At 46.6% G+C, this 21,133-nt stretch overlaps 2 protein-coding genes and 1 pseudogene across 2 annotated transcripts; 2 read left to right on the plus strand and 1 right to left on the minus strand.

The window, feature by feature from the left end:
- Positions 1–94: 94 nt before the first annotated feature.
- LOC125510778 (calmodulin-binding protein 60 B-like) lies at positions 95–4,663 on the plus strand. The gene is made up of 9 exons (XM_087524556.1): positions 95–110; positions 173–236; positions 319–794; positions 1,373–1,533; positions 2,167–2,361; positions 3,061–3,253; positions 3,325–3,423; positions 3,564–3,661; positions 3,749–4,663. Exons 1-9 carry the CDS (start codon positions 95–97, stop codon positions 3,926–3,928), a joined length of 1,482 nt encoding a protein of 493 aa, XP_087380682.1. The 3' UTR covers positions 3,929–4,663.
- A 3,443-nt stretch (positions 4,664–8,106) lies between these two features.
- LOC125511811 (small nucleolar RNA Z247) lies at positions 8,107–8,245 on the minus strand (annotated as a pseudogene).
- Positions 8,246–8,986: 741 nt separating this feature from the next.
- LOC125507389 (chitin-inducible gibberellin-responsive protein 2-like) lies at positions 8,987–10,267 on the plus strand. The gene has a single exon (XM_048671973.2). It carries the CDS (start codon positions 8,987–8,989, stop codon positions 10,265–10,267), a length of 1,281 nt encoding a protein of 426 aa, XP_048527930.2.
- Positions 10,268–21,133: the final 10,866 nt, after the last annotated feature.

Genomic DNA, 21,133 nt, shown 5'->3' on the forward strand with positions numbered 1-21,133 from the left:
ATTTCATGAACAATGGCCGCCCTGTCAGTGAAGTGCCTCTGAACAATGATGGCATGGCAAACAAGCTAGAATGGCATGGCAATATCCTACAGACATGACTGCACAACAAGGTGAATTTTAATACTATGTTCCACCACTGATCTTGTTTGTTACATTTTTCTCAAAATTTAAGCTATTGCAGAACTTGGTGAACGACAAGCAGCTTTGCTTCCTAATGGAATTTATGAGCCTCCTAGGTATCTGGCATTTTTTTTTCTGGCCGTACATGTTTTTATTTTCCTTTTGGAACTGTCTCACTCATCTTCTTTTAAAATTTAGGCAGATATCGGCAGGTTTTCCTGAATCTGGAGGCACCACTAGAGTCAAGCTGCGCTTTGTTGATGTTGAAGGACCAAAAGACCCCCTTTACACTGGTTGTCCAGTACAATGGCTGAATGGAGAAAATGCTAAGGTAGTGATATTTGAAAACGATAAGCAAATCACACAGGGCGACCTTTCTAAATTGCAAATTGAGATTTTAGCAGTCCATGCTGATTTCTTTACTGAGCGAGGACAAGCGGACTTCACCAAAGAGGAATTCAACAAGCAGATACATATGTATAATGGGAAAGAGTCAGTCTTAACAGTTGTAGTTAATTTAACAAATGGTGAGGCCTGTATTGGCTCCTTTTTCTTCACGGAGAGCTACAGGAAAAAGTTAAGATTGACAGCAAGAGTTGAAAGACAGGATCTTGCGGTCAGAGTTCAAGAAGCAATTACTGATCCTTTTGTCGTCAAAGACCACCAAAGCGCATGTGAGTATACGAGTATACCCTTTATCTATTCGGGGCATCAATATTTTTAATTGTACTGCATTGGAAATTTTAATACAGTGGTGCAATCTGCTCATTCAATGAAACGTTTATTGTTTGACATTGTCAGCTGAGAAACATGTTCCTCCTCTAAGTGGCTGCCAAGATTATTCAAGTAAAAAAATAATTAAAGCACACATCATATCTTTCATAAAGTTTTATGGCCTTATACATGCAGTGGCATTATTTATCTGGAAATATGAAGTCTTGGCACTAATGTTCTGCTTTTGGAAGGGAATGGCTAGTTCTGTAACAAAATTGAGATTGCAATTTTCTTTGCTCAATACATATTTTATTTTGAGTTATCCATTTCCTGTGGAATACCGAAAGAATGGGACCGTCTTAATTTTCTAATGTTTGTATATTTGGTCGTAGATCAGTAATATGCATGGTAAATCGATTTGCAGCTTACCATGTACATTAATCCTTTGCTGAATGCTATTATCATCAGACACAGTGGTATCCATAATGAAACGATCCTATATATTGGCATAAGACATCCAACATTTGTTTACTTTCAGTAAATGGAAAGAAGTATCCTCCATCTACAGAAGAAGCGGTACATCGTTTGGAGAACATTTCTCTAAAGGAGAAGCTTTGCAATGACCTAGCTGATAAAAATATTACTACAGTGAAGCGCTTGATGCGTCATTATCACAGAGATAAATCTGGTCTCCAAAAGGTAAATGTATAGTTATAGACTTTTAAAAATGTAATGATGTTTCTACAGTCTTTAGTGTTTCAAATTACCTGCAACAGATATAATTAATACGCCCAGTACCTCCTAGGACTTGTTTGGACTGCATAATGCTAAATGTTCATGTGGACTATAATATCTGCTAGCACTTCATTATTACCGAAAAAAGCTTTCGCCCCGCTTTGTATGTAAAGCAAACCGCCCAATCCACAAACATGGAACACGAATACAGCCACACACACGCACAAGGCGTGAAGGTTCACAAATGCACTCACACACACAACAAGGTACCAAGGTTAATGCTGAGGGCACAGCTCAACAAGCCCAAAAAAGGAAAAAAAAAAAGAGGCCGGCACACCGGCCCAACGGAGATAGCCGGAAGCCTAGTCTGGCTCTGGAGGAGGCGGCGGAAGCGGGGGCGCCACACGGAAGGCCATCGCTCGAAGGTCGGAGATGAGGGTGTTGATGGCGTTCCAATCCTGGATGCGGCTAAGCGGCCGCCAGAGCTGCAAGAAACCACATATTTTAAAGATGGCGCAGTCGCACGTCGAAGAGGAGTGTGCTGGATGACAAGCACTTCATTATTTGCTGAGAAAACTCTTAACTTCTGGCAAATAGCTTACTGGCATGAAGGATGAGGACTGGAGTACCATGGTAACACATGCCACCACGTGTGATCCTGGGGTTGAGATCTATTCTTATGGAGTTGCAGAGGAAAATTGTGAACTCTTATTCAATGTTTTTTATGATCTTGTCGGTGTGCTGACCAATGGAGATTATGTTCCTGTCAGTGACCTTGATCAGTTTCAGCAGGTATGCATGTGACACTATTCCATGTCCATCATAATTAGGCTGTTGATATACACTAAAGTAATAGTGTGCTGGCAATTAACTTGCAAATGTTGTCACGGTAACAAGGTATAGCAAAATTTGCTTGTGGAACTTTGAATACTTCAGCGTCACAATGAACAGCTATTGGCTAACCTATAACTGCATTGCTGAACAAAAACAAGGTAAATTGATGTTAGAGAAGTGAGCCTAGCTTACTTGGTTGGGGGAGTGGAATACAATCCCACCACCGGGGTTCAAGTACCCGAGGACATGAATTTTGGTTTGTATCCTATTTATACCGCCGGGGCCCCCGTTACAGTTTTCCTTCCAAAAAAGGTAAACTACTAATGTGGAGTTTATTATTTCCTATAAGCGTATGATAAAAGCGTGTTGTTAAACCCCTTCAATCACAGTAGAATTCAACATAAGGGGGAGCTAGCGACAACCCCGGTGCACCTAAAGAAAACCCATAAAAAGACAAATTCATCATAAAAATAGCAGGGAAAATAGAAGCATTTTGCTGGCACCAATACATTGCTATCACACTAAAATATTGCTTTTCGATGATGTAGAAGCTTTATAAAGTTATGATCATCAGATGCTTTGCTGCAGTCCAAATAAAAGCAAGCATGTTCTAGTACATTATGACGGTGATGACATAAAAGAAAGATTCTGTTACAGCTTAAAGTGAAGAGCAGGAAAATGTCCGCATTAAAGAAACTCGAGGAGCGGGAAAAATCAGGGGTTCTTATTCCTGATTATTTGATGATGAATGGCTGCCCTGTCCGTGCAGTGCCTCTGAACAATGATGCAGGTCCTTCCGTACAAGCTAAAAGGACATCGCAATATCCTAATGACATAGCTGCACAGAACGGTGAGCTTTAATACTGCGTTCCATCAATGAACTTCGTTGTTGTATGTTTCTCAAAATTCAATTTATTGCAGAATTTGGTGATCGACATTCATTGATTGGGTTCTCACTGGCCGAAGTCCTGTCAAACAATGACGCTGGTGATTCGAAGCAAGAACAGACGGTGCATCAAGGTCAATATTAAACACCTGCCTAGTTTTGCATCACACATCCTCAATACTGTAATTTCTGTTTCATTGCAAGATTATTATTGTTATTACTACTACTATTATTGTTGTTGTTTCTGATAGTTTTGGGGATCAACTTGCTGTAGGACATGGTCAGCCCGATGCTTCTATGACACATGCAAATATCTTAAATGATCAGGGATCACTTTCAGCACAGCCAACTCCGTTGCACAATTTTCTACCAGTAAGTAAAGTTACCTACTGCTATGGCACAATCAACAATTCCATCCTGCATTTTTCCATGAACCACCTAACGATTCCTGGATTCTAGGTTCCAACGGATGAGATGATCACAGGTGCAAGTCTAACTGACGAACAGACTGAATACTTCTCGACAACTGATTCTCTTGGCACTTGTGAAACAGCGGAGAACGTCGTACCTCTCTCGAGGCGACGGTTTCGTGTTAATATAGGCAGGGGCATATCCCTGATAAGCATACAAGTTTGTTGAGATTACATCTTGAGGTACAAGGAAAGTAGAGATAAGATATACATGAGGAGATTACAACCATATACTCTAACCAACCTAGACCGAAACTTATCTCAACTAAACCGGTGCGTGATGCGCCCCTTGGACCTGAACATTATATGGTTTAACACCCTCCCATAATCACAACTTGGACAAGTTGAGATTACGCTTAAATTCTTCAAAACCTCTGGTAGACAAAGCTTTAGTGAAGCCATCTGCAACTTGGTCTTGAGACCGAATATATCCAGCTTTTTTTTCTGCTACTCTTTCTCTGACAAAGTGAAAATCTATTTCGATATGTTTTGTTCTTGCATGAAATATTGGGTTAGCAGAAAGATAGGTGACACCCAGATTGTCACACCATAAGCATGGAGCCTGTTTACTATGTATCCCAAGCTCTTTCAGTAATGACTGAACCCAAATAATTTCTGCAGTAGCATTTGCTAGTGCTTTGTATTCTGCTTCTGTGCTGGATCTAGACACAGTAGCTTGTTTCTTAGCACACCATGAGATTAAATTTGGACTAAAGAACACTGCAAAACCACCTGTTGAGCGTCTGTCATCAAGACAACCTGCCCAATCAGAGTCAGAAAAGGCACTTACAAGTGTTGATGGTGACTTGGTGAAGGTGAGTCCAACACTGAAAGTATTCTTGACATATCTGAGTATGCGTTTTGCAGCTGTCAAATGTACCGTAGTGGGTGCATGAAGGAACTGACATACTTTGTTCACAGCAAAAGAAATATCAGGCCTAGTCAGAGTTAAATATTGCAGTGCACCAACCATACTTCTATACCTGGTGCTGTCCTCTTGATTCAAGAGTTTCCCTTCTGTTAAGGATAGTTTCTCAGAGATGGATAGAGGTGTTGGAGCTGCCTTGCAACCTTGCAACCCTGCTCTTGCTACAAGATCAGTGGCATACTCCTCTTGGGACAAGTGAAGCTCATCTCCATTTCTTTTTACTTCAATGCCAAGGAAGTAGTGCAAGTCTCCTAGATCCTTGAGAGCAAACTCAGAGTTCAAATCCTTGAGCAGTGCTGAAATAGCTTCATCAGATGAGCTTGTGACAATAATATCATCAACATATATAAGTACAAATATAGATGTATTTGACTTGTTGAAAATAAACAGTGAGGTGTCAGACTTGGATGGAGCAAACCCAAGTCCTTGAAGCTTTGAACTCAACCAAGAATACCATGCTCTAGGAGCTTGTTTTAATCCATATAGAGCCTTGTCAAGCTTGCATATGTGGAGGGGTTTTTGTCTATTTTCAAACCCAGGAGGTTGTTTCATGAACACTTCCTATTCCAGAACACCATAAAGAAACGCGTTCTGAACATCTAGCTGGTGTAGACTCCATCCTCTGGATACGGCAATAGACAAAACGAGGCGAATAGTAGCAGCCTTTACTACAGGACTAAAAGTATCCTCATAGTCTAAACCGCACCTTTGTTTAAAACCTTTTGCAACTATTCTAGCCTTATAACGATCTATGGTGCCATCAGATTTCTTTTTAATTCTGAAGACCCATTTACAATCTATAACATTTTTACCTTTGCCTTGACGTGCTGGAACTAAGTGCCAAGTTTTATTTTTGTGGAGCGCCATGTATTCATCTTCCATAGCCTTCTGCCACTTGGGATCGCCTAGAGCTTCTGCAACAGAGTGTGGAATATCTGGTTCATGTGAAACACAAGCAAGTCCAAACTTTGCTAAAGACTTGTAATTTTGGGTTGAGTAACTCCCCTCTGAAGCCTAGTGCGAGGTGGTGTAGAAGGATCAGCAGAAGATCCAGCGCCAGGAACAGTTGCAGGCTCGCTGGGCGAGGACATGCGGACCGGATCTTCTGTGGCCGGCGCACGTGAAGCTGAAGAAGAAGTCGTTGCAGAGGATCCCGATCTAGCAGGGGGCGCATGATTTCGCAATGATTGCGCCGGTGGGACAGGAGCTGCAGCGGGATCCGCACCGGAATCAGCGCCCGTATCCTGCCGCGATGGGCGCCGCGCGTAGCAGCGCGTGTCGGGGCTAAACCGACCAGGTGCGGGGCCAGACGCGGGGCTGGGCGCGGGGTCAGGCGCGGGCGGCTGGAGTTGGCGCTGGTTGGTTGGCGCGGAGCGATGACCGGGCGATCCACCGAGCCGCTGGTGGCGTGTGGCGATGCGGGGCTCGAGGCAGATCGGCCTGGCGCGGAGGGCGCGGATCCCGTGGGGGCCAGGGCGGCAGACTGGCGCAGAACCGATCCCGAGGAGGATGCGCCTGGATCCCAAGGTAGATCCGCGCCGATGATGCTGCTGTTTTGTCCAGGAAGCATAAAATGATGATTTGGGCTGATTTCTTCACCGATTTCTGCACAATTTTTTTTCTGTTGCATCACAAGACTCAAGACCATCACCAGTAAGAGGATTAGTCAACAATTGATCATTAGTGTCTAAAACATCCCCATTGGCACGACCCGTGAGGTGTGAAGGTAGAAGAAGAATCTCCTTTTGAAGAAGGGCTCCGGTGTTGGGATGAAGTTGTGCAAAAGGGAAAACAGTTTCATCAAACACAACATCACGGGAAATATAGACACATCCGGTGGATACATCAAGAAATTTTACACCCTTATGTTGTGGACTATAGCCCAAGAAAACACACTGTTTGGATCGGAAGATGAGTTTGCGGTTGTTGTATGGCCGAAGATTCGGCCAACACGCACACCCAAACACTCGTAGAGATGTGTAATCTGGTTTTGTGTGAAGGAGACGTTCTACTGGAGATTCATTGTTGATGACTCTACTTGGCAACATGTTATGAGGTGGACTACGGTGAGAAAGGCCTCATCCCAGAATTTCAAAGGCATAGAGGCAACAGCAAGTAAGGCCAGCCGACTTCAACTATATGCCTGTGCTTGCGCTCGGCTGATCCGTTTTGCTGGTGAGCATGGGGGCATGACACGTGATGTGATATGCCAACTTGCTGAAAAAAGGAGTTGAGGTTGCGGTACTCCCCTCCCCAATCGGATTGGAGAGCTAGGATTTTGCAATCAAACTTTCTTTCTACTAGTGCTTGAAAGTTGTGAAAAACTTGAAAGACATCAGATTTCTTTTTGATGAGATAGATCCATGTGTACTTGCTATAGTCATCGATAAAACTTACGTAATAAGTGTGTCTGCCAACTGATTTAGGTGCAGGACCCCAAACGTCGGAAAAAATGAGCTCAAGAGGTTTGGTGGAGATGCTTGTAGACACAGGATAAGCTAGTTGATGACTTTTAGCACACTGACATGAATCACAAATTGTTTCACGATCTCGCTCACCAACAAACGGGAGCTTATTCTTTTTAAGCAAATGTTCAACTAAAGAAAAAGATGCATGCCCTAATCTATCATGCCACCGTGTTGAAGAGACTTTGGTGACACCATAGGCTTGTTTATTCAATCTCCTAAGCTCCGAAATCAACGGGTACAACCCTCGAACGCATCTACCTCGATACAAAATTTTCTTCGTGACCTGATCCTTGATCAAAAAAAACGGATGAAACTCAAGGAATACATGGTTGTCAATGGCAATGCGATGAACTGAAAGGAGATTTTTAGAAGCACTAGGGACATGCAAAAATTTTCTTAGACGGATATTTCTATGGGGGGTCACTGAATGACCAACGTGGCTAATGCTCATACCTTCTCCGTTGGCAGTGTGAACTTGGTCTTGTCCATGGTACTTCTCACGAACTGTCACCTTTTCCAGCTCGCTCGTGATGTGGTCAGTTGCACCACTGTCCACGTACCAGTTCGTGTCGATGCCGTAGGAGCCATCAGCAGCACCTGCAACCTTCTCATCTTGTGAGGATTCGCCATCATATTCATAGCGATACCAGCAGTCACGTGCGGTGTGGCCTAGCTTGCCGCAGATTTGGCATCGCGGCGCATCAAGGTTGGCGCGAGGCCTGCCACCACGGCGGCCCCTATTGTTGTTGTTGGAGGGCCGCCCGCCGCCACCGCCGCCACCACGGGAGGAGTTGCCGCCGCTGCTGTTTCCGCCAGATGGCGGCTTGCCCTTGCCGCGCGGAGGTCCACGGTAGCGTGAGCCGCCACCGCCGCGGCCGCCGCCGCGAGAGCCCACATTGGCAGATGACTTGAAGCCCCCACCCGAGTTGTTGTTGTAGAGGGCGAAGAGCTGATCAAAGTTGCTCATCTAAGCGTAGAGGTCATCGATGCTGATGGTGTCGGTGCGCTTGTCATTGGCGGAGACGAGGGGTTGATACTCCATGTCGAGGCCGGCGGTGATGTAGGACACAAGCTCATCGTCATCGATGGGCTTTCCGGCGGCTGCGAGCTCATCGGCGAGTGCTCTCATCTGGGCGAAGTAGGCGGCAACAGATTGCGTCCCCTTCTGCGCCGTGGAGAGAGCAACCCGGATGTTGTTGATGCGGGCTCGAGACTGCGACGAGAACATGTGGGTGAGAGCCGCCCAGAGCTCGTGCGGCATGGCGATGGAGGTAACCTGCACGAGGACCTCTTTGGTGAGAGTATTGAGCAAGTATCCGAGTACCTGCTACCCTTCTTTGAACCAGATCGGTTGGAGAGGGTTCGGCGTCTGCTCTTCTTTCCCATCTTTGTCCTTCGTGACGAGGATCTTGATAGGTTCCGGCATGGAGCCGTCGGTGTAGCCGAAGAGGCCAGCCCCTCTCAGCTGCGGTGTCACCTACGCACGCCACAAGACGTAGTTGGTGCGGGTGAGGTTTTCTGCAACCTGCCCAAGGGAAGCCTGGACGGTGCTGGAGGAGGACGACATGGCTGGCGGTGGATGGGTTTTGCTAGATGCGATGGATAGAGGTGGCTCTGTATACCATGTGAAACAGCGGAGAACGTCGTACCTCTCTCGAGGCGACGGTTTCGTGTTAATATAGGCAGGGGCATATCCCTGATAAGCATACAAGTTTGTTGAGATTACATCTTGAGGTACAAGGAAAGTAGAGATAATATATACATGAGGAGATTACAACCATATACTCTAACCAACCTAGACCGAAACTTATCTCAACTAAACCGGTGCGTGATGCGCCCCTTGGACCTGAACATTATATGGTTTAACAACACTCTAGAAAATGCAATTCTTGGGCCTGAATTGGACATATCCTGTGACAGCCCCAAGAGCTTATTGCAAGCCAAGAATCTTTTGAAACAAGGTAACTGGAGACAGGTTCTGGGAATTAATACAGGAGACTTGAAGCAGGTGATCATAGCATGTGGTAAGGCTGCTGCAGAGAATGATATACATACAGAAGTGCTGATATCTGAGCTACGTCAGCTGGTGTCTATCTCTGGAGATCCAATGCAACGCCTAGGAGCATACATGTTGGAAGGGCTTGTGGCCAGGCTCTCTTTCTCTGGAAGTAAGCTGTATAAATCCTTGAAGTGCAAAGAACCTACAAGCTCTGAGTTAATATCTCACATGCATCACCTTTGTGAGATCTGCCCATTCTACAGGTTTAGTTACATGTCAGCCAATGGTGCCATAGCAGAGGCTATCAAAAGCGAGAACTTCGTTCACATCATCGATTTCCATATCGCACAGGGGAGCCAGTGGATAACTATCATTGAGGCTCTTGCAGCGAGGTCTGGGGGTCCACCATGCCTAAGAATCACTGGCATAGATGACTCAAACTCTGCTTATGCCCGAGGTGGTGGACTGGATATGGTTGGGACAAGATTGCATAGTGTCTCTGCGTCGTGTGGCATGCCCTTTGAGTTCAATGCTGTTCATGCTGCTAGCCATGAGGTTTATCTTGAGCATCTTGATATAAGGCCCGGGGAGGTCATTGAAGTGAATTTCGCCTATGAGCTGCATCATACTCCTGATGAAAGCGTGAGCACGGAAAATCACCGGAACAGGATTATAAGAATGATCAAGAGCCTATCCCCCAGGGTTATGACTCTTGTTGAGCAGGAGTCGAATACAAACACAGCTCCATTCTTCTCAAGATACTTGGAGACCTTCGAATACTATACGGCAATGTTTGAGTCAATAGATGTTGCTCTCCCAAGGGATGATAAGAGACGGATTAGCACAGAGCAGCACTGTCTTGCAAGGGATGTCATCAATTTAATAGCGTGTGAGGGTGCTGAAAGGGTTGAGAGGCTTGAGGCGTTTGGGAAATGGAAGGCAAGGTTTGCAATGGCTGGATTTAGGCCGTACCCACTGAGTTCGCTGGTGAACAACACCATCAAAACGCTGCTGGATAACTACCACAGTTGCTACAGGCTTGAGGAAAGGGACGGAGTCCTTTACCTTGGTTGGAAGAGTAGAGTATTGGTCGTGTCTTCCGCATGGTGCTGACATGTCTTCAGAAGAAGCTCATGTATGTGCACTGTTTTTATCGTTGAAACTGAACCGTTGAGTGATTTTGTGTTACGTTGATCCACGATATTTCTATAGCCTGACTTATCCTGCCCCCAGTTTCAGATGGAACCTGTGCTTATAATTAAGGGCTTTGCTGCTTGTCGGTTCAGTTACCTGTCTACTCACTGCTCATCTAATTCAGAGGAATCGGCACCAGGAGTTGCTGTGATAATACCGCGACAGCCATAACGTAGAAGAAGGCGTAGTGATCGCCTAAATAAATATGTTTATAGCTAGGAATTTGGTGTGTTGTGGTTTGCCCCCGTTGTAGGATTGACATGATTGTACGTAATATACTGTACTAATTAGAGCATGTTTCGCTAGTAGAAAAAGGGTCAAACGTGAAGCATAATAGTGCCGCTTTGAATTTCAGCCGGCACTAATGTATACAATAGCACCGGTTCGTGGCGGCGATCAATAGCACCGGTTCGTGGCGAACCTTTACTACCGGTTCATGCCATGAACCGATACTAAAGAGGCTGTGTCAGCCTGCGGTCAGGCTATGGCCCCACCATCACCATTTAGTGCCGGTTCGTACCACGAACCGGTACCAATGAGGTTATGACAAGCTGTTTTTAGTCCCACCTCGCCAAGAAAGAAGGACTAGGAGCGGTTTATAAGCCCTGAGTGCAGAGATGATGAAGAAGAGGCTCAATGCTCACGTTGCTTAGCTTCAAGCCTTCACGAATATGGTAGATTGCACGGAGCTTCGCACAGTGCAGTTTACACTATTCCGAAAGGCTTGAAGCAAATTAACGAGCATTGCACCTCTTTTTTATTTTTACTAACTTATTACAACTCCGGACTTCTTCTGTTATGGCAAAAACTAATTGCACGTCGGCATTTCTTTTTTTTAAACTTTGGTTATAACTCCAGACTTTGACCATCTAGTTTTGCAGAAAAGAAAAAATAGCAAAAAAGAAAAAAATAGCTGGAAAGAAAAAAAACTATAGCTGGAAAGAAAAAAACTATATAAAAAAACTACTCAGAAATAAATAAAAGAAAATAAATATATTAGAAAAGAAAAAACTACTCAGAAATAAATAGAAGAAAAAATAAAGCAGAAAAGAAAAAAAATTATATTTGCTATTTTTCAATCGTTCACAAAATGACCGTGAAATTGAAAATCACTACAAAATGAACTCTGAAAATGTTAAATTTTGGCAAACTAGATGAATAAAACTACTCACAAATAAATAGAAGAAAATAAATATAACAGAAAAGAAAAAACTATATAAAAAACTACACAAAAATAAATAGAAGAAAATAAAGCAGAAAAGAAAAAAAACTATAAAAAAATTGGGGCGCTGGCCTGTGGGCCTGCTAGGCCACAGGCGTGCAATTACAGGCCTTAAAGGCCCAGCAGACTCACAGGGCAACGCGCAGAGTTTATGCCCACAAGCCTGCTATATAGAGGAGTTCGAAGAGGTAGCCGCGACTGGGTTTATAAACCAGTGCGGCTGCCCTTCGCCCGGCGAGGTGGGACTAAACTTTGGGGTGGCAGCACGAGGCCTTTAGTACCGGTTGGTGGCTCCAACCGGTACTAAAGGCTTTTCCTATATATACAACACTTACGAAAATTCAGTTAGATCTTCCCACTTCTTTCGTCTCCAACCTCTCGCGCGCCGCTCGAACCCGTCCTCGCCGCCCGTCGCCCGTCGTCCGTCGTCGTCGTCGCTGTCCCCGCCGCCGCCCCGAACGCCGCGTGCCGCCGTCCGTCGTCGTCCCGCCGCGGTCCCGTACGTCTCTCGCTCTCGCGTATACCAGCCGTGCCGCCGTCCGTCGTCGTCACACCCGGCCCGTACGGCGGCGCCCCCGCCCGTACGTACGCCGCCGCCCCCGCCCCGTACGCCGGCGCCCCCGCTCGTACGTACGGGGCGGCGGCGTACGGGGCCGCACACATACACACATACACACACATATATACGTACACACTACACACACATACACACACACACATTTTTTACTTATTTTCTGTTTTTTAGAAAAGTTAATTAGATGATCGAATGTTTGATTAATGTCGAATGTTAGATGAATTAGCTAGATAGAAAATTGTCGAACTAGAGATTTGAACTAGTTGAATAATTAATATAACTAGTTTATTTTTAGTAAGAAAATTATCGAACTAGTTTATTTAAGTATATGAGATTTGAACTAGTTCAATAATTAATATAACTAGTTTATTTTTAGTAAGAAAATCGTCGAACTAGTTTGTATTTAGGTATATGAGATTTGAACTAGTTCAATAATTAATATAACTAGTTTATTTAGGTATATGAGATTTGAACTAGTTCAATAATTAATATAACTAGTTTATTTTTAGTAAGAAAATTTAGGTATCTGAGATTTGATGATCTAATTAAAATATTATTTGTTAATGAGTTTTTCTGTTTATTTAATTTTTTTATATATTTTGAGTTTATATAAATGTTAGATTAATGTCGAATGTTAGATGAATTAGATAGAAAAGTTAAATATATAGTAATGTCAATTGTTAGAGATGAATATAGTTAGATATATTAATGTCAAATGTTAAATGAATATATATTTGGCTAGATATTAATTAATGTTAGATAGTAATAGGTGTTTAATGTTTCACCTATATGAACATAGGAAATGTCATCTGACGACGAAAAAGATTTCATTATGTTAAAAATAGAGTAACGCCTTACGCAAGATGACATGATGTAGAGAGATAAATTCATGCAATATGAAATAAACCTCATCTTGTTATCCTCAATGGCAACGATGCAATACGTGCCTTGCTTCCCCTTTTGTCACTAGGAAAGGACACCGCAAGATCGAACCCAAAGCTAAGCACTTCTCCCATGGCAAGAACTACCAATCTAGTTGGCCAAACCAAACGGATAACTCGAAGAGACTTGCAAAGATAACCAATCATGCATAAAATAATTCAGAGAAGATTCAATTATTATTCATAGATAGACTTGATCATAAACCCACAATTCATCGATCTCAACAAACACACCGCAAAAAGAAGATTACATCGAATAGATCTCCACGATAGAGGGGGATAACTTTGTATTGAGATTCAAAGAGAGAGAAGAAGCCATCCAGCTACTAACTATGGACCCGAAGGTCTGAGGTAAACTACTCACACTTCATCGGAGAGGCTATGGTGATGTAGAAGCCCTCCATGATGACGGCCCTCTTCCGGCGGAGCTCCGGCACAGGCCCCAAGATGGGATCTCGTGGATACAGAAAGTTGCGGCGGTGGAATTAGGTTTTTGGCTCCTGTTCTGATCGTTTGGGGGTACGTAGGTATATATAGGAGGAAGGAGTACGTCGGTGGAGCACCGAGGGGCCCACGAGGCAGGGGGCACGCCCTAGGGGGGCGGCCCCACCCTCGTGACCTCCTCTTTGATCCCTTGCAGTAGGGTCCAAGTCTCCTGGATCACGTTCGGTGAGAAAATCACGTTCCCGAAGATTTTATTTCGTTTGGACTCCGTTTGATGTTCTGTTTCTCGGAAACACTGAAATAGGAAAAAAAACAGCAATTCTGGGCTGGGCCTCCGGTTAATAGGTTAGTCCCAAAAATAATATTAAAGTGGAAAATAAAGCCCAATATAGTCCAAAATAGTAGATAATATAGCATGGAGCAATCAAAAATTATAGATACGTTGGAGACGTATCAGGCATCCCCAAGCTTAATTCCTGCTCGTCCTCAAGTAGGTAAATGATACAAAGAGAATTTTTGATGCGGAGTGCTACTTGGCATAATTTCAATGCAAATCTTCTTAATTGTGGTATGAATATTCAGATTAGAAAGATTCAAGACAAAAGTTTATCTTGACATAAAAAATAATAATACTTCAAGCATACTAACAAAGCAATTATGTCTTCTCAAAATAACATGGCCAAAGAAAGTTATCCCTACAAAATCATATAGCCTCGCTATGCTCCATCTTCCCCACACAAAGTATTTAAATCATGCACAACCCCGATGACAAGCCAAGCAATTGTTTCATACTCTAACTTTTTCAAAACTTTTTCAATCTTCACGCAATACATGAGCGTGAGCCATGGATATAGCACTATGGGTGGAATAGAATTGTGGTTGTGGAGAAGACAAAAAGGATAAGATAGTCTCACATCAACTAGGCGTATCAACGGGCTATGGAGATGCCCATCAATATATATCAATGTGAGTGAGTAGAGATTGCCATGCAACGGATGCACTAGAGCTATAAATGTATGAAAGCTCAACAAAGGAAACTAGTGGGTGTGCATCCAACTTGCTTGCTCATGAAGACCTAGGGCAATTTTGAGGAAGCCCGTCATTGGAATATACAAGCCAAGTTCTATAATGTAAAATTCCCACTAGTAAATGAAAGTGACAACATATGAGACTCTCTATATGAAGAACATGGTGCTACTTTGAAGCACAATATATGAGACTCGCTATATCAAGGTGCTACTTTGAAGCACAAGTGTGGAAAAAGAGATAGTTGCATTGCCCCTTTTTTGGACCTTCTTTTTTTCTTTGGCCTTTCTATTTTTTTGGGACAATGCTCTATTGAATGATGATAATCACACTTCTATTTATTTACATCTCAATGACTACAACTCGATACTAAAACAAAGTATGACTCTATATGAATGCCTCCGGCGGTGTACCGGGATATGCAATGAATCAAGAGTGACATGTATGAAAATTATGAACGGTGGCTTTGCCACAAATACTATGTCAACTACATGATCATGCGAAGCAATATGACAATGATGGATGTGTCATGATGAACTAGACGATGGAATGTTGCATGGCAATATATCTCGGAATGGCTATGGAAATGCCATAATAGGTAGGTATGGTGGCTGTTTTGAGGAAGGTATATGGTAGGTGTATGATACCGGCGAAAGGTGCGCGGTATTAGAGAGGCTAGCAAAGGTGGAAGGGTGAGAGTGCGTATGATCCATGGACTCAACATTAGTCATAAAGAACTCATATACTTATTATAAAAATCTAGAAGTTATCAAAGCAAATTACTACGCGCATGCTCCTAGGGGGATAGATTGGTAGGAAAAGACCATCGCTCGTCCCCGACCGCCACTCATAAGGAAGACAATCAATAAATAAATCATGCTCCGACTTTATCACATAACGGTTCACCATACGTGCATGCTACGGGAATCACAAACTTCAACACACGTATTCTTTAAGTTCACAACTACTCCACTAGCATGACTTTAATATTATCACCTCCATATCTCAAAACAATTATCATGCTTCAATTTTTTCTTAGTATTCAACACACTCAAAAGAAAGTTTCACAAATCTTGAATACCAAGCATATTATTATTAAGAAAATTACCATGCTATTAATAGACTCTCAAAATAATTTAAGTGAAGCATGAGAGATCAATAGTTTCTTTAAAACAAATCCACCACCGTGCTCTAAAAGATCTAAGTGAAGAACATAGAGCAAAATTACTTAGCTCAAAAGATATAAGTGAAGCACATAGAGCAAAATTACTTAGCTCAAAATATATAAGTGAAGCACATAGAGCAAAATTATAACGCTCAAAAGATATAAGTGAAGCACATAGAGTATTCTATCAAATTTTAATTCATGTATGGCTCTCTCAAAAGGTGTGTACAGCAAGGACGATGATTGTGGCATACTAGCAAACAAAGACAAAAATAATACAAGACTCTCCAAGCAAAACACATATCATGTTGGTGAACAAAAATATAGCTCCAAGTAAAGTTACCGATGGAAGTGGACGAAAGAGGGGATGCCTTCCGGGGCATCCCCAATCTTTGACTTTTTGGTGTCCTTGGATTATCTTGGGGGTGCCAACGGCATCCCCAAGCTTAGGCTCTTGCCACTCCTTGTTCCATAATCCATCAAATTCTTACCCAAAACTTGAAAACTTCACAACACAAAACTCAAAATAGAAAACTCGTGAGCTCCGTAAGCGAAAGAAAACAAAATACCACTTCAAGGTACTGTAATGAACTCATTCTTTATTTGTATTGGTGTTAAACCTACTGTATTCCAACTTCTCTATGGATTATAAACTATTTTACTAGCCATAGATTCATCAAAATAAGCAAACAATACACGAAAAACAGAATCTGTCAAAAACAGAACAGTCTGTAGTAATCTGTAGCTAGCGCAAGATCTGGAACCCCAAAAATTCTAAAATAAATTGCTGGACGTGAGGAATTTATCTATTAATAATCTTCAAAAAGAATTAACTAAATAGCACTCTTCAAATAAAAATGGAAACAGTTCTCGTGAGCGCTAAAGTTTCTGTTTTTTACAGCAAGTTCAACAAGACTTTCCCAAAGTCTTCCCAACGGTTCTACTTGGCACAAACACTAATTAAACACACACAAAAAAAAACCAAAACAGAGGCTAGATACTTTATTTATTACTAAACAGGAGCAAAAAGCAAGGAATAAAACTAAAATTGGGTTGCCTCCCAACAAGCGCTATCGTTTAACGCCCCTACCTAGGCATAACAAGCGAGGATAGATCTAGGTATTGTCATCTTGATTCTTAATTCTTTTAGCGATGTTATGCTCAAATCCGGGAGGTTCTTTACTTTTCCCTTCATATTCAGAGATCTTGAGATCTAAGGAATCCAACCGCTTATTGCAAAGAGTAATCAACATATTCATGCGGTGAAGATTTACGCTAACGCTCTTAAGAGGTTCCAAAGATTTCTGTAAAATCTTAGTTACTTCGCAAATTTTCTCAAAAACATGCATTTTCTCTTGGGTATGATGGGGCCCCTTTTGTTGAGGTAAAGTTCCTACTATACCTTTTATAATTTCATGCGCGATACTAGGATCAATTTCAATAAAATTGCCTTTGGCAACACAATCCAAAAGTTGTCTATGAGACATATTAAGCCCAACATAAAAGTTGCGAAGCAAAATTCTGAAATTTACTTCTAGGGTGCATTTACGATAAGATTCCATCATTCTAAACCAAGCATCCTTTAAGTTTTCTCCTTGCCTTTGTTTGAAGTGAAGGACTTCAAACTCGGGGGACATAGGAGCAGAAAGAGGACTAGCCATGACAACAAGCAAACAAACTAACACACAAGCAAACAAAGAGGCAAACAGAGAGGGAGGATAGAGAGAGAGAGAGGGCGAATAAAACGGTAAGGGTGAATTGGGGGGAGAGGAAAACGAGAGGCAAATGGCAAATAATGTAATTGTCGGAGTAAATAGCCATGGGTAGCCTAGCCGGCTTCCCCTGGCCCTTCTGAAAAAATTACAAGCTCGTCCGGCTCTCAAGAATCCAAGACGTGGGGCCGCCTTCCCCTTGCCGGCTGTTATCCAGGCCGGCTTTTGGGAGGCGGCCCGACTTTAGCCCTCATGAAGAAAGCCATGGGAAGGCCGACTTCACGAAGCCAGCCGTGAGAAGGCCGACTCCGAGAAGCCGGCTCCCATAAAGAGGTCAAGACCGTACCCCCGAAGTTTGCACCAACCTAACGGCGATGAGACGGGGCATGGCTACAGTGAAGCCCGCCGCCCCCGAATCCCGGAGCACGACTGGCACAGTGCGCCGTACGGGTGGCCATGACCCGTCCGGCGCGGCACTGTTGCCATGTCGACCCTGACGCCATCCATGACGGACTGCCAGCGCAGCCCACGGGCGGTGGGTCCCTTCGGGCAGAGAGACCCCGAAGGCGGCCATGCCTCCCCCAGTCGGCCCAAGAGAAAGCCGGCTCCCCGCAGCCGGCTTGCCATCTTCCTCGAAGGAGACGCCCCATTAAGGAGACAAGACACGGTAAGGCTACAGTAATCGCCCTCCAGGCGGCGGTACTGTAGCCACGCTTACCACGACGAGGCCCGCGTCATCAAAATAGAGCAATAGTAACCAGCCACCGACCAGGCCCTGACCAGTGGGGCCTGCCTGTCGACCGAGGATCCGGCAGCCGACGGGACCCACCAGTCGGCGGGCCCCAGCGGTCGGCGCAGAAGCCGGCGAGCGCAGTCACAGACGGCTGGGCCCCGTGCCCAGTCGGATTACCATTGTACCCCCGGGGGGTAGGCCTATATAAACCCCCCGGGGCACCCATGCAAAGGGTTCGACCCTAAGCTAGGTTTAAACACCATACGAGGAGAAGAAGCAGGCTAGCCGTGCCCTTCTTCCTCCTTCCACCCGAACAGCTCAAGGAGCATTGTGTAGTTACTTGTCCATCTAGTGATCATGCGGAGACCCCGCAGAGCAGCAGTAGGGGTGTTATCTCCACGGAGAGCCCCGAAGCTGGGTATGATCCGCCGGCGTGCATGTCTTCGCCTCATCCCGTTTCCAGGCACCGGCGATGTCTTACTGGCTCCCACAATGATAAGTGACCCGTTGGCATATGTCGCACCTACCACCCGACATTTGGCGCCCACCGTGGGGGCAGGTGCACCGTCGTCCGGAGACCTGTTCTGGACGGGAACCCTCTTCCTCCCCAGCGAGCGTAGCCAGCCCGGAACGCCCGATGGCGCTTGCCACAATGCGCTGCAAGGCATCACCAACATCTGCGCGGCGAGCAGCCTCGCCGATCTCCTCGACGAAACCCGCATCTCCGACGAGCTTGCCTCCGATGCGGGCACCGATCACCTCGCCAACCTCCTCGGCCAGCTCCATGTCTCCAGCGAGCCCGCTGCAGATCTGGAGTCGGTTGGCTCCACCGACCCGATGCCTGTCGACTCCGACACGGCCTCCTTCGACACCTTCCCCACCAACGTCGCGGTCTACAACGACCCACTTCCTCGGACCGACGGCCGCGATACTGTCACCGCCGAGGTGATGGTCATCGGCCACGGCGGCCCGGCCGACGAAAGCGCCCACGACGCCCCGCACGCGGCGGCCCACGACTTGTCCGTCCCCCTCCCGGCCGATGCCGACGACGAAGCACTGGAGGCACGCCGCCTCGCCCTCCTCGCAGAGGGCCGGCGGCTGGCTTCCGTGAGACGCCTCACTAAGGCCTACCAGCGCGAAGCTGACCGCGCCGCCTTCGGCACGCCGGCCCCGGCTGGGCCCAGCCGGGCCGGCGTCGTCAAGCAACGCGGTGCCGTCATCGCCAACACGCTGGGAGTCGACCGCCCGGTCTATGCCACTCCGCTCGAGAACCTGCGTGCCGCCCAAGCGGCCGTGGACGAGCTGGACGGCTTGGAGGCCGAAGAACTCCTCCACATGACCCGGCGCATCCAGCAGCTGATTGACGCGGCCGCGCAGCGGCACGAGGCCGACGCCCGCGCGGGAAGCCCTCCCTCGCACCGAGATCACGGTGCGACGTCCCGAACGCCGACTACGAGCAACACCCGCGCGCGGCGCGAGAGAGAGCCGGCGGCCAGCCGAAGCCGGACCCGAATCTCCATCGAGCGAGACGCGGACGGCCATCCCCGAGCCATGGAATGGCGGGGCAACCCGCCTCCGCCTCGAGCCCGTGGAGAGAGATATCCCACCCCGCCGCCAGTGGCGCACCCGACTCTCAGCGGCCGACTAGGTTGCCGCGAAGGAGTCGGCGAGAACGACACCCGCCATCGGATCGACCGCCTAGCGCGATCCCTGGCGCTAGAAGAGGAAGACGATGTCGGCCCGCCTTGTTTCGGCCCCCGCATCCGCGACGAGCCTTTCCCCAAAGGGTTCTCTCTCCCAAGAGACACGCCCAAATACAACGGCTCCGTGAAGCCGGAAGATTGGCTGATCGATTACTCTACGGCGGTCAGTATAGCCAGCGGCAACCGGCGCGTTGCCGTGAAGTACGTGCCCCTTATGCTACAAGGCACGGCGCGGACCTGGCTCAACAGCCTCAAGCCCCTCAGCATCAACGGTTGGCTAGACTTCACCGAAACTTTCGTTCGAAACTTCACCAGCACCTACAAGCGGGCTCCCAAGCCCAGGCAGCTCTCCCTGTGTGTACAGGGCCCAGCCGAGTCCACTCGCGACTACCTCACGCGTTGGGCCGAGCTCCGCAATTCTTGCGAAGGGGTGCACGAGGTGCAAGCCATCGAATACTTCATTGCCGGGTGCCGAGAAGGTACCCTCCTCAAGCACAAGCTCCTCTGCGACGAGCCGACTACCCTCAACGAGCTTCTGGACATAGCCGACAATTACGCCACCGCCGACTCTTCGATGAAGACCGAGCTCTGGGTAGACGCGTCCGGGAAAGTACTCAACCCGGCGCCCAAGACGTCGGCAGGAGATTCCGGCCGACGCCCACACCCGAACGATCACAAGGGCAAGGGCCCTGCGCCGCCTCCCGCCAGTTGGCAGGTGGCCACGGTCGAAGACACGCCGCCTGAGGGGCGGCCCGCGCCCAAGAAGCCCAGGGGCGGCCGGCCGGCTTGGCAGCCGGCTTTCTCCTACGAGCAAACTCTTGATGCCCCGTGCAAGTTCCATAGCGGCGCGAAGCCGTCCAACCACACAACCCGGAAGTGCCATTGGCTCACCCGAATCTCCAAAGGCGAAGGGCTCGCGCCGCCTCCGCCTGCCGGCCCGCCGCCTCCGGCTCCGCCACCCCCGGCTGCTTGGCCCACAGTCGGAGCCGTGCACGACGAGTTCCCCGACGAGTAAGTGACCTACATCGTCTTTACGAGCCAGCTCGAAGACCGGCGCGGCAAACACCGAGAGCACCAGGAAGTCAGCGTGGTCGCTGCAAAATCCGCCGGACACATCCATTGGTCAGAGAAACCCATCAGTTGGAGCCGGGCCGACCACCCAAAGGTGATGCCGTCTCCCGGCTCTTATGCATTGGTCCTGGAAGCCACCCTCGTGACGGACAGACGTGCCGCCTGCTTCTCCCGCGTGCTGATAGACGGCGGGA

This window comes from Triticum urartu, chromosome 5A (assembly GCF_056163025.1).
Source record: "Triticum urartu cultivar PI428250 chromosome 5A, HENAU_Tu73, whole genome shotgun sequence".
NCBI classification, from domain to species: Eukaryota; Viridiplantae; Streptophyta; class Magnoliopsida; order Poales; family Poaceae; genus Triticum; species Triticum urartu.